The sequence below is a fragment of the Nannospalax galili genome, unplaced genomic scaffold, assembly GCF_000622305.1.
Source record: "Nannospalax galili isolate Female #2095 unplaced genomic scaffold, S.galili_v1.0 scaffold543, whole genome shotgun sequence".
Taxonomy (NCBI): Eukaryota; Metazoa; Chordata; class Mammalia; order Rodentia; family Spalacidae; genus Nannospalax; species Nannospalax galili.
The window spans coordinates 2,106,496-2,120,039 of NW_008352270.1; the positions used below are offsets into that span (position 1 = coordinate 2,106,496).

Consider the following 13,544-nt stretch of genomic DNA (forward strand, 5'->3'; position numbering starts at 1 on the left):
CTAGATCGCTACATACAAAAGTATGAAATTGGACCTTACCTCACAACATATAAAAACTAATGCAAATGTAATAGCTAAAATTATAAAATTTTTTAGGTGGGGAAAAATAAAAACAAAATTCTAAGATGCTAGAAAGCTTCTCTTTTCACCACTTTACTGGAACAGATGTAGGACGCCATTTTAAGAAGAATCCTGGGGGCCTGGAGAGATGGCTCAGTGGTTAAGAGTGCTGGCTGTTTTTGCAGAAGACCCAAGTTCGAATCCCAGCACCCACATGACAGCTAACTACTGTCGGTAACTCTAGTCCCAGGGGATCCGATGGCCTCTTCTGTCCTCCAAGGGCATTGCACGACATGGGTGCACTTACCTACATGCAGGCAATACACGCATACACATAAAATAAAAATAATAAATAAAATTTAAAAACATTTTATTAGCTTATCCTTATTGAACAAAATCATACTTTTGAGTACGACATTTTCATCCATGAATATCATGGACTTCAATCATAGTCACCCCCCCCACTGCTCTCTCTATCCCTCTTCCCTCCACCCTCAACCCTCCCCAGTGGTCTTCTTCCTCTTCCCAACTAGCCCTACTTCTATTTTTGTGTCTCTTTAAAAAAAAAAAACAAACTTCGATTCTGCTTACGTGAGAAAACACATAGTATTTGTCTTTCTGGGTCTGTCGCATTTCACCTAGCACGATCATCTTCAGTTCCATTTGTTTTCTGCAAATGATATTAATTTTGTTCTTTTTATGGGTGAGTAAAACTCCACTGTGTGTGCATACATCTGTGCCACATTTCCTTTATCTGTCCATCTTTTGATAGACATTTGAGCTGATAGTTTTTTCTTTCATTATACTTTCAAAGAGTTCTCTTTTTTAAAAAAAAAAAATCAGTATTCAAGCTGGGTGTGGTGGCACACACCTTTAATCCCAGCACTTGGGAGGCAGAGGCAGCCAGTGTGATCTACATCCCAGGCCAGCTGGGGCTACAGGGAGACCCTGTCTCAAAAAAGACCAAAAAAAAAAAAAAAAAACCCAAAAATCAGCATTTAGCATGGATATTTTGCATTCTGTTTTGAACAAGCCAGATACTGGCAGCCTTTGGGAGTTGCAAGTTGGTTTTATAGATTGTTTCTATTAACCCTCCTTCACAGTTTCTTCTTTTCTTGCCTGTTTCATTTGTTGCAATGTTTCCTTCTGGATTTCTTTGGTCTTTGCATTTAAAGTAAATTCTTCCAGAGGGAATATTCATTTGTTTCTGTTGACCGTGTTAGAGGCATAAATAGTAGACTGGGACTGTTTTGAATTAAATTTTTAGCCAGAAATTTACTGGTGAACACTCAGCTAACATGAAATCCAGCCTCAGATCCTCAGATCTTTTGAGGGTAGATTTATAGTTACAACTCTTAGGGAGGTGTTTCTTTTTTTTTCTTTTTTGAGGTTCTATCTTTCAAAGCTTTAAGTCACATGACCTTGTCTGCCTGTCTGTCTCTCTCTTTTATATCAATCAGTAAGCTTCCTCTTGCTCTTGCTACTTTCAAACTTTCCAGGGTTTGACACATAGAAACAGAGGACCACAATTTTTCGTGGTTACCCCCATAATATTCCTGCCACTATTGTACTCATATCTTGCCATGCCAGGCACTGTTGTAGCTCACAGGGTTCACAGCTGAGTAAGACTGCTGATTACTTTTTCTCCCTAGTGGCCTGCATAGCAGTACAATGAAAGCTAGTCAGCAGAGAGGAAGCTTCCTGGTCAGTACCAACTTGATTTCCCCATGTCTTGTGGCCAAAGTATACAGTCTCTTTAAAAGTAGGGTCTAACTATCAAGTTCTGGTGGGTAACCAAGAGCAATGGCAATAGCCTGTACTGTTTGGGGGGGGTCTCTGGGACACCCTTGAACAACAACTGGAGGGGAGGTATCCCACCCCTGGCACTGGATTTTTATTTGTCAGCCTATAGCTTCTGGGAGGAGCATTATCTCCTGTATAGAGTAACTCTAATTAAAGTCTTTTATATGAAAAAAAATATAGAATGCTTCTAAAATGATAGGTTTCTGTATTTTTTTTCAAATGTTAGTTATCCCTCCCCTACCTCTCCTCTGCACTACCCTCCCATCCCTCTCTCCACTTAAACCCCCCTCCTCATTATTCCCCCTTTCCCTTCCATGTCACCTGTGTTCTATCTCCCCTCCCTTAAGATCTTTTCCCTTTCCATCAATGGCCCCTTTCTAGTTTCAGGCCAACCCCACATGCCAAGTACTGAAAATCTGGCTAAGAACCCATTACTGGGGAGCTCCTAAACCTGGGGGGGGGGTGAACCTACTACTATTATTTTGCTAAATGGACTTAGTTTCAAATTGCTCTCTAAATTTATATCTCTATACTCATAGATTAGTTCAGCTGTCAGACCTCATCAGAGAAGTTTCTTTGCATTGGGCAGTGGTTAGGGCTGAAACTCACAACTGGTCAAAGTACAGAGAGTAAGTGTTGGTGGAGTGCTCAGTCACAAATGGGATGTCTGTATCACACTCCCTCCCACAAGGCTCAGGGATCATCAAGGAAGACAGGATATAGAAAAACTGCAAAAGCAGCATAGTGAAAGTGGGTCTTCTGGATAGGAAAGGATCACTGTACTCATGAACTCACAGCAGCTGTGGTTACCTGCACAAGACCTGTACAAGATCAAGCCAATCAACATTAGAGCACGGAGTAGGGAGGGGCTCACATGTATCCGCCTCCATCTGAGGAGTTATTGACAGCTGATGGCTTCTGTGGGGAGAGAGTCATTTTCTTTAAGGGTATGGCCCTGGAAGGTTGATATGTTCCAGTGGATGGCCCCATAACCATGAGTTTATGGATAGCACAAATTGTACTCATGGCCTAGACTCCATGCCCAAATACTAGTTTTCCAGCACTCATTGTACTGACTGGATTCTTCACACACTCCCATCTTATATCTGGGAGGTTTCCCCTGACCTTCCAGGACTCAGGTGATACTCTATTTATCAACCATTCCTCAACTCCTGGTTCACTAGGGGTTTTCCTGCACATTCTCTTTCTCTTGGGTCACCTCACCTTTGAAGTAGCAAAATGATCACTCTTATGATGACCCAAACCTAGTTTCCTCTTTTTTTTAGGGTCTTGCCTACACTGGTCTTAAACTAGGATCAAGGGATCCAACTGGGGCAGCTGTTCCTGAGTAGCTGGGATGACAGGCTTACACTGCCATGCCCAGAAGAGTCCAGTTTCTTCTAATGCAGTCCATACCTGTAGTCATCAGAAAGTGCCCACATTTCCCCTATCATTGATGAGAGCCCCTTTTGCTCCCACATCACCCTTCAGCCTGCCTTTCACCAGTTTATTGTAAACTGCCCATCACCTTCAAAGTTTCTAGAAGAGGGTCAGGAATAGTTCAGTTGTCTCCATCCCCAGGTAAGACAAATGCTAGCTTGCAGTGGTTTCCTGAGGCCCCTCTTCACTTGTGGGGAAGGAGTCTCATCCTCATAGGCAGGGAAGGAAATGCACAGCACTCAGAAAACTCCCTCTGAAGGAAATCTTCCCTATTAACCTTAGGCACTTCCAGACTTCTTAGAAATATACTGGAGACTTATGGGTACAGGGCTGAAAATCATAATTCTCTAATTTTGTCTTGGTCTTTCCACTTGAAAGACCATCTTGAAACTACCTAGGAGCTGCCAGCCATCAACCTACTCATTAGCATGTCAAAAGATACATCATTTTGAAGACTGGAAGGGTTTTAGTATTTGTATGCCTGGTAATGGAGGGAAAAAAATATGTTGTAGTCTGTTTCACAATGTCACAACACTTCATTCCCCTTCTTGGAGCAGGGATGTCTTATATCAAATACCATACAACTCAAAAGATAGTGCCACATTACTAGAATCCCATTTAATCATTACTAATTGGTACGGTCCACATTATATGAGTCTATCTCCTAGAACAAAGCACTAGGGCTTACAAGCTTCTGTTTTATAGTCCTAGGATGGAACCCAGAGCCTTGCACATGCTAGGTGAGATGGTTAATCTTCCTTGTCATCTTGACCGAATTTAGAATCACCATGGAAACACACCTTAGGAAGTGTCTATAAAGGTGTTTCTAGAAATGTTTAGCTGAGGAAGAACCACACTAAACAAAGTAGTATAATCCCATGGTCTGGGGTCCCAAGCTGAATAAAAAGAGAAAGAAAGAGTGTTGAGCAGGACATCTGTTGCTCTCTGCTTCCTGATTGCAGCTGTCATATGACTAGCTGCCTCATCTTCTACCACTGTTGTTTTTTACCATCATAGTAGGCTTTACCCACAAACTGTGAGCCAAGATACATCTTTCCTCCCTTTAAATGCTTCTGGCTGAGTTTTTGATCATAACAATGAGAAAAGTAACACATGGCAACAGAACATAGCAAAGCACTCGGAATGGAATTTCAAACCTAGTGATTCAATTACTAAAATTTAGTTCACATAACATCTCCTACTTCCATAGAATGTTTACCATGGTCCCTAAAAAATGGTAAATATGTAAATAATAACAAGAATTACGTATTTAGTTGGCATCAAATTAAATCAAGAAAGTAAAAAAAAAAAAAAAAGGAAACTATGTCATAAAACATTTATATTACCTGAAGTTTGGATCTAGGATCCTCACATGAAACACATACATTCCAGAATGGTCCGTGGGCCATATTAAATGGTTATTACCAGTACTGTTTAAAATTTCATATGGTTGGTTTAAGTCTCCTGGTTTTCCAACAGCATAAGAAAAACAGGTTCTATAGTTCTGAAAAAGAAACAAAGGCAAAAAAGAGATCATTTTTCTGACTTTAACAAACAGAACTGGATTCTCATATGTTTATCTTGAAAAATTATTAGAGATGCAATGTCTACCCCTTTCTATTCTGCCACCAGAGAATGCCTGGCACTCACCCCTTACCAGCCCTGACTCATTGCCCAGGGAAGAACTTCTGAGGGGATGAACCACATAAACCAGCCCATCCCTAGTCTGATTACAGACGAGGATGGTGAGTAGTAGTGTGGGAAAAGGAGCCTCACTGGTTTTTTTTTTTTTTCCCAGAGAAGAAGGATAAAGTCTGAGAACAGTGTCTGTCTATAAGTTAGCAATGAATATGACCACAGTAGCTTGGCAGTGGTCCATCCCTGTCCACGTGCAAGGTGGGTCCAGCCTGATAAAGACAAGATTGCCCTTGGAGAGAGACAGAGGCTTCCAGGCTCCTCTAGGATCGGATGTTATCCTCATCCATTTGGAATGATATTCACCCACAACTGCATACCTGATAAGCTTGGGTCTAGATCTACACTTTCATCTGTCTTAGTTAATCTACTCATCTCCCTATGATGGGTTCTTACAATGCTAAATTCTGTCTATGGCCTTGGAATAACTAACTGGATTTGTCTGGTATTTATTTCTTGTTTTTTCCCTATTGTCCTTACACTTTGATGCTTGTTAACCCAGTGGTACTATGAGTATAGTCTATCTTAAATCTACTAGGTGTTGAAGGTGAGTTACTATATAATTTTATATTAAGCATAAGTTCTATCACTATAACTCTTAACTTTCTTTGTGAAGTATTACTATACATTTTGATGAAATGTGAAATAATAAATTCACAGCTTCATACATTTCTCATCTTTGTCTACCTTTCTTGCCATTGCAATTTCTAATTTATAAAACATTTTATAAAGCAATATGTTGGAATGTTGGATATATATTAATAAAAAAGGCTCATAGTTTTGGATGTAAAGTAACTTAAAAATATAAAATATTTTCTGGGTCCACCATGGACTATGAAAGTTCTTGGCTACCAAGTTAGTTAGTGCATGGAGCCATGAACTTGAAAGAACCTGAGATATTTGCACTATGTGTAGGACACTGGACATTCTATCAACACAGCAGGGCACTGATAAGAAGGACTTACCTTGTATCCTTGTATGCATTTTTTTTTGGCTTTTTGAAGCAGGGTCTCCCTGTAGCCCCACCTGTCCTGGAACTCACTATGTAGACCAGGCTGGCCTTGAACTCACAGAGATCTGCCTGCCTCTGCCTCCCAAGTGCTGGGACTACAGGCGTTGCTGGGACTACAGGCGCCACCTATGAGTGTTATGCCTACAGGTATGTAAGTGTACCCATGCCATGCAATACCCTCAGAGGTCAGAAGAGGGTGTTGGATTCCTCTGAAACTGGAGTTATAGACAGTTGTTAACTGTCATGTGGGTGCTGGGAATCGAACCCCAGTCCTCTAAAAGAGCAGTCAGTGCTCTTAACCACTGAGCCATTTCTCCAGCCCCCTAGATAGGTATTTAATTAATTAATTTATTGTGTGTATATGACCCAAAATCTTATAAAAGGCATCTCAAAGAGGGTCTGGAGTTGGAGAAAGGTGTAAAGAGCACACTCTATAACACAAAATCTTACAAAAGGCATCTCAGTGTTCTGAGATGCTACAAAATATAGCATACAACAAGGAAATAGTGAGCAGCTAATTAACAATCATGGAATTTTCCTGAACTGATGTGAAATAGTGTGGTAGTTCTCAGCATACATCTAGGAGAGTCCCCTGGGAAGCTTGTGACAATAGATGACTTGGTCACACCTGCATTTCTGATTCAGTAGATCTGAAGTAGGATGCAAATTTTTGTTCTCTCTCCCTCCCCCCCATTCTCACTCTCTCACTCTTGCTCTCTCTCCTTTTCCCTCCTCTCCACTCCAATCCTACTCCTTTCCTTTCCCTTCTCTTCCTTTTCTTTGTGGTACTAGAAGTCGAAGCCAGTGCCTTGTGCAAGCTGGGTTTAGTTGGGGTGGGGTGAGGGTGTCAGAAAACAAGATTTTAAAAGTAGGGGGCTAGAGAGATGGTTCAGCAGTTAAAAAGCACTGGCTGCTCTTGCAGAGGACCTGGGTTTGGTTCCTAGCATCCACATAGTGGCTAACCCCTAACTCCAGTTCCAGGGGATCCAATGCCCTCTTCTGGCTTCTATGGGCATTGCACATACAGTGCACTTACATGCAGCAAAACACTCAAATACATAAATAATGATTTTTTAAAAAGATTAAAAAGTAGGCTACATAATATGTCAGATGGTTATAAATGCTGGTGATGCTAGACAATGAGGGAAGAGAGACGAGGGCTGTCATGGGCCTGATGATCAGGGAAGAGCTTGCTGACGACTTAATTTTTAAGTAAAGAAATGAAGATAGGTGGTCCATTTTAAAGATTTATTTTTAGTATTTTTAAAAATTATGTGTATGTGTGTGTCTGTGGATGGATAGGTGCAAATATGTGCAGGTGCCCATCTAGGCCAGAGGCGTTACATTCCCTGGAAATGGGGACACTTGAGAGCCAACCAACATGGGAACTGGGAATCAAACTCTGGTCCTCTGCAAGAGCAGTATTTTTTTTAATTGTTTTATTTATTTATTTTATGTGTATTTCCTACATGTGTTTAAGTGCACCTGTGTCATGCAATGCTCTCAGAAGTCAGAGGAGGGTGTTGGATTCCCCTGGAAATGGAGTTATGGATGGTTGTTAGCTGTCATGTGGGTTTTGGGAATTGAACCTGGGTCCTCTGCAGAGCAGTCAGTACTTTTAACTGCTGAGCCATCTCTCCAGCCCTGGAAGATAGGGTAGCCCTTTTCTTTTCCTCATTTCTTTCCTTTCCTTTTCTTTCTTTCTTTCTTTCTTTCTTTCTTTCTTTCTTTCTTTCTTTCTTTCTTTCTTTCTTTCTTTCTTTCTTTCTTTTTTTTTGAGACAGGGTCTCCCTGTAGCTTCAGCTGGCCTAGAACATGCTATGTAGACCAAGTTGGCCTCAATTTCATAGAGATCCACCTGCCTCTGCCTCCCGAGTGCTAGATCTAAGGCATGTGTCACATACACTACACTTGCCCTTAAGATAGCTAAAAAATTCATTCTCCATACTTTCATAAGTTTATGGGACTTTTGATAATTTGTAAATGCATATTTTCAGTAGTGAATATTAAATTGGCATCAAAGAATACACAGAAAATCAAACAAATTAAGGCACTTTTGAAGTCATAGATAGTACTCGATTTACCAAAACAGTTTACCTCTAGAGTGTTTCCATCAAGCTTTTGTTAATATAAATGCCAAACTTGTGATTCCAATCTACAGTTTGTAAGACAGTGCTTTTCTTACCTGTGGCCCCCACACATCCTCCAGCGAGAGGCTTTTGTTTAACTGTCTCATTGACTCCCACGTCTGTGCTTCATTTACACAGCCATTCTGTCAAAAGATTGCAATATGTGGATATGCAGGAAGTTTCATATTAGTTTATTCTCAAGTATCTACTATATCTCGATGCCACGAAGACTGTTTTTTTAAAAAATATTCACTGTGTCAATATAGTACATTTTTTTCATTACTTAAATACAGTACAATTTTAGTCATTAAAAATGTTTGGTTCTGTGGCATTAGTTCATTCACCACTGTCCATTGCCAATACTCTTTCATTTTGCAAAACTGAAACTCCAAACAAGTTAAACAATAACTCCTCACCCCGCTCTCCCTCTAGCCCCGGCAACCAACATTCTACTTTCTGCAGAGGTTTTGACTACCCTAAATAGCTTGACTGGCTCGTTTCATTTAACATAATGTCCTCAGGGTCCATCTGTGGTGCAGCACGTGTGAGAACATTCTTCCTTTTTACAGAGAGCTACACATCTCACTGGATGTGTAGACCATAGTCTGTTGGTTCATCTGTTGATGGATGTTGGTGGTGTTTCACCTTTTTGGTTATCATGCTTAGTGCCCACTGAACATTGGTATATAAATATCTGTTTGACTCTGCTTTTAATTATTTTTTTAAATTACATTTACTTACTTATTCACAGGTGTGTGTGTGTGTGTGTGTGTGTGTATGCACAAGTGCCTAATATAGCACACATGTGGAGGTTAGAGGACAGCCTGTGGGAGTTGGTTCTCTCCTTCTACTATGTGGGTCTTAGGAATCAGAGCATCAGATTTGGAAGCAAACACCTAACCTCTTAATGGAGCCCCTCATTTTTCTTTCTTTTCCTTTTTTTTTTTTTTTGAGACAGGGTCTCCCTATAGCCCCAACTGGCCTGGAACTCACTATGTAGACCAGGCTGGCCTTGGACTCACAGATATTTGCCTGCCTCTGCCTTCCGAGTGCTGGGGTTAAAGGCGTGACCCACCACGCCTGGCTGAGCCCTCTTTTTTTCAATTCTTTTGAGTACATACCTAAGAATTGAATTGCTGGGTCATGTGAGAATTCTGTGCACAATTTTATGAGGGACTTTCTGACTGTTTTTCATAGCAAAAATTCCATTTTAAACCTTTTTTAACTTGAAAAAAGAAAACACAGATGCCAAAAAAACAAACAACGCCCCCAAACCCTTATACCCCATAACAAATGTGTAATTTGATGATCAATTTAAAAAGCAATCTTTCAGATTGAGAGGTATACACCTTTATTCCTAGCAGTTGGAAGGCAGAGACAGGCAGTTCTTTGTGAACTGGGAGATCTAGGTCAGCCTGGTCTACCTAGCAAGTTCCAGGCCAGTGGGGACTACAGGGAGACCCCATCTCCAAAAAACAAAACAAAACAACAAAGCCCTGCAAATATCCTACAAGTTTCTGTGTAGGTCTCTGCCATGGCTCCCTTTTAGTCCTCAAATGACCATCACTCTGGCTTTTCTAGCTGTCATTCCTTGTATTTCTTTATGGGTTTCCCACCTGAATGTACATTCCTATGTATTAGTCTCATCCACTTAAAAATTTTTGATATGCCTTTTTAAATCTGTTTTAAACAATAAATTCCTTTCCCTCTTTTTCTTCTCTGTACAGTATGCTTGTGGGAAAAAGCTGGACCATTTGACCCCAGATTTTCCACATTCACTGAGCTCTGCTGATTGCCTCCTGGCTCGGGTTAACATGCCCTTCTGTCCTATTTCCTGTGAAAGGGCAGCTGGACCCAGAGGATGGATTGTTCTCAAGTTCAGTCCCTTTGGCAAGACTGTTGTTGGCTGTTCTTTGTCAGGATGCATTTTAATGTCTGGTTGCCTTTCTTTTAGTGATGTTGGCTGGTGCGGATGTCCTGTGGATACATCCATTAATTCACTGGGGTTGTGAAATTGTGATATTCCAATTCTGTCATTTCCTTTTCACTTACCAAGTAGCATGATTTTGTTTTAAAGAGATATTTCCCTTCATTAACTATTGAATTTTCCAGTGGTGTAGCTCATATGGGAAAGGAGGTAAATATTTGTTCCTTTCCTTTTATTTGCCAGATTTTAAGACAAAAAATTGGTTTTGTATCACTCTTTAAAGATAACTTTAAAAAAATCATCATGAGCTTATAGATTTAACATATGTAATGGGTTTCAGCCTAATGTAATGATGATCTTCAATGAAACTTGAAGTCTTCCATCTTTGGCTGGTAGGAACCTCATGTTGTCTTTGGAGTCCTTCTGACATGACCCTCAGTCTCTGATACTTACTTGCTCTCAGGTATATCAAGATATTACAAGCACATCTTGTATATTTCTTCCTGAAGGCTTAGAACCAACCATTTGTCTTAGAATCCATTCTTTTCTTTTTTTCTTCTTCTTCTTTTTTTTTTTTTTTTTTTTTTTTTTTGGTCTTTTTGAGACAGGGTCTCCCTGTAGCCCCAGCTGGCCTAGAACTCACTATGTAGACCAGGCTGGCCTTGAGCTCATAGAGATCAGCCTGCCTCTGCCTCCCAAGTGCTGGGATCACAGGCATGTGCCACCATGCCTGGCTTCCATTCCTCTTCTTAGTGGGAATGGTATTTTAAGACAATAATCCGAAGATCAAAGATACTAATGGTTACCAGGTATGGATGTCTGAATGAGAAATGTCCCCTATAGGCTCATGGCTTTGAATACCTAGTCTCTAACAGATGGCACTATTTGGGAAAGTTATGGAACTTTAGGAGGTATAGCCTTGCTAGAGGAAGTTCATCATCTGGGACAGGCTTTGAGGGTTTATAGCCTGGCCTTACTTCCTGTTTTCTCTCTCTGCTTCCTATGTGAGGATGAAAATGTGATCAGCCAGCATCCTGATCATGCCTACATGCTCACTCAGCCTGTTACTATGCCTTCCCCCCATGATGGACTGTATCCTCTCTGAAACTGTAACCTAAAATAAATCCTTTTCTCTGCTGAGTTGCATTTGGATACAGTATTTTATCTCATCAGCAGAAAAGTAACTAATACACTGGGCTTCGTTTGTTTCAGACAGGGTCTTGCTGGTCTCAAACTAGCAATCCTCTTGCCTTAGCCTTCCCAAATGTTTGGATTACAGGAATGTACCACAACACCCAGCTTGATTAGATTTTGTTTCTAGAGATTTTAATGGGCATGGTAGGAACAATACTTATATCTATATCAGTAATCTATCTATTACCTATAGCTTGATCAATATCCTAGACTTCATGAGTTTATAATGAGTCCAATTCAAATTCAGAAATTTTAACTTCTTCTGTCTTACCTACATATGGCCTTACTTTCATACCACAATACCTGGTGAGGAATGAGGAACACTATGAAATAAAAATTCCATTATTAAATATTTATCTCCCATTACATGTCACTGCTTCAGAAAAATAGTAGAAATACAGCCACCACCGACATGGCGACTAGAGCAGCTGGGTCCTTCATACTAGCCCTTCATGTCGTCTGTGCCATTTTATTTCATTGTACTGTGTCTCTGCAAAGATTATACCCATTGTGTACCGTATTTGTTCCCTTTACATTTTTACCTTTAAAGATTTGTTTCCCTTTTCCACATTTTGTTTTAATTTTGTAAGTAATTATTTAAGGCTTCTGACTAGTTCTTATGCTGGTACCTTTATGTCAACAATAATTTGGGCTGCCTGAAGTTTAGTATTTGTAAGTTCCTCAGGAGGATACAGGAACAAACTTCCGGAGTTTTGTAGATGTTGAATCTATTTTGTCTGAGTCTTTCATAGTGAGGTCACTTTTGCTTGATGTAAAATTCTTAGCTCATATTTTGGTATCTTAAACAGATTAAGACTTAGTCGGATATGACAGTGCACACCTGTAATCCCAGCATTCAGGAGGCTGAGGTAGGAGGATCACTACAAGTCTGAGAGGCCAGCCCGGGATACACAATGAATTCAAGCCAGCCTGAGCTACTGTGTGAGAACTTGTCACAAATATTCAAACAAAAACAAAGAAAAGTTAAGATACTTTTTCTGATGGAATATTTCTAAAAGTGTCATAGTGTTTTTCTCAAATTTTGGTATTGTGGTAAAATACACCTGGCACAAAACATACCAACATAACCATTTAAGTGTATAGTTCAGTAGCAAAGTAAAAGTCTGTACTGATAAAACAGCAGGTTCTTGTTCCAATCTCTCTGCAGCCTCTGGCAACCACCATTTTCTTTCTGTCTCTGATTTTTGACTACTCTGAATACCTTATACAAATGCAATAATATAGTATTTGTGCAGAAGTCACCTTTTGAAGATTTGGCTTATTTCATTGAGCCTAATTTCCTCAAAGTTCATCCATCTTGGGGCTAGAGAGATGGCTCCGTGGTTAAGAGTAACAGCTGTTTGTGCAGAAGACCCCGGTTCCAATCCACCCACATGACAGATAACAACGATCCATAACTCCAGTTCTAGGGGATCCAACACCCTCTTCTGTCCTCCACGGGCAGTGTATGACACAGGTGCACTTACATACATGCGGGCATAACACTCATACACAAAACAATAAATAGAAAAAAGTTCATACACCTTGTAACAATGAGAGGATTTCGCTTTTTCTTTAAGGTTGAAGAGTATTCCATTGCATGTATATTTGACATTTTGCTTAATCGTGTTTCTCTCCAAATGGACATTTGTGTTGTTTCCACATTTTAGCTGTTGGAAGTGGCATTGCTATGGGTGTACAGATGTACCCCAGAAAACTAGCTTTCCATTCTTTGGACTATAGACCCAGAAGTGACTCACTGGATCAGGACTGTCAGTGGTGTGTTTTATTTCTCTGAAACTGTTGTATGTCCCAATAACAATGCACAGGTCCTCATTTCTTATCCTTGGTAACACTTGGTATTTTCTGTTTGTTTGTTTGTTTGTTTTTCCTTCTGTTGGTAGTTGCCCTGCTCTTGCATGTGAGTAGCATCTCACTGTAGTTTTGACTTGCATTTCCTTAATGTTTTCATATGTTAACTAGATGTGTGTCTGTTTTGTTTGGAGAAATGTCTATTCAAGTCTTTTGTGTCTCACCCCTCTTTTTAAAAGTTAGGGGCTTTTTTTCTTGAATTTTAGGCATTTTCTGGACAGGCCAGACATTCTCCTATCAAATATATGATTGCAAATATTTTATTCCATTCTGTGGGCTGCCTTTTTACTTGTTAGTGTCTTTTGAAGCACAAAATTTAAAAAGTCTCATGAAGTCCACTTTGTACGCATTTTTCTTTCTCTTGCCTTCTTTTTCTCCCTTCTTTCTCCTTCCCCCCACTCCTTCTCCTCCC

At 40.2% G+C, this 13,544-nt stretch overlaps 1 protein-coding gene across 1 annotated transcript in view; it reads right to left on the minus strand.

The window, feature by feature from the left end:
* Positions 1-13,544, minus strand: part of Catspere (catsper channel auxiliary subunit epsilon) — a 95,910-nt gene that overhangs the window by 9,607 nt on the left and 72,759 nt on the right. The window contains exons 16-17 of the mRNA XM_008849187.1: positions 8,196-8,282; positions 4,650-4,807 (exon numbers count right to left, since the gene is read on the minus strand). Of these exons, the coding sequence (XP_008847409.1) occupies positions 4,650-4,807; positions 8,196-8,282 (245 nt within the window). The remainder of the gene's footprint in view (positions 1-4,649; positions 4,808-8,195; positions 8,283-13,544) is intronic.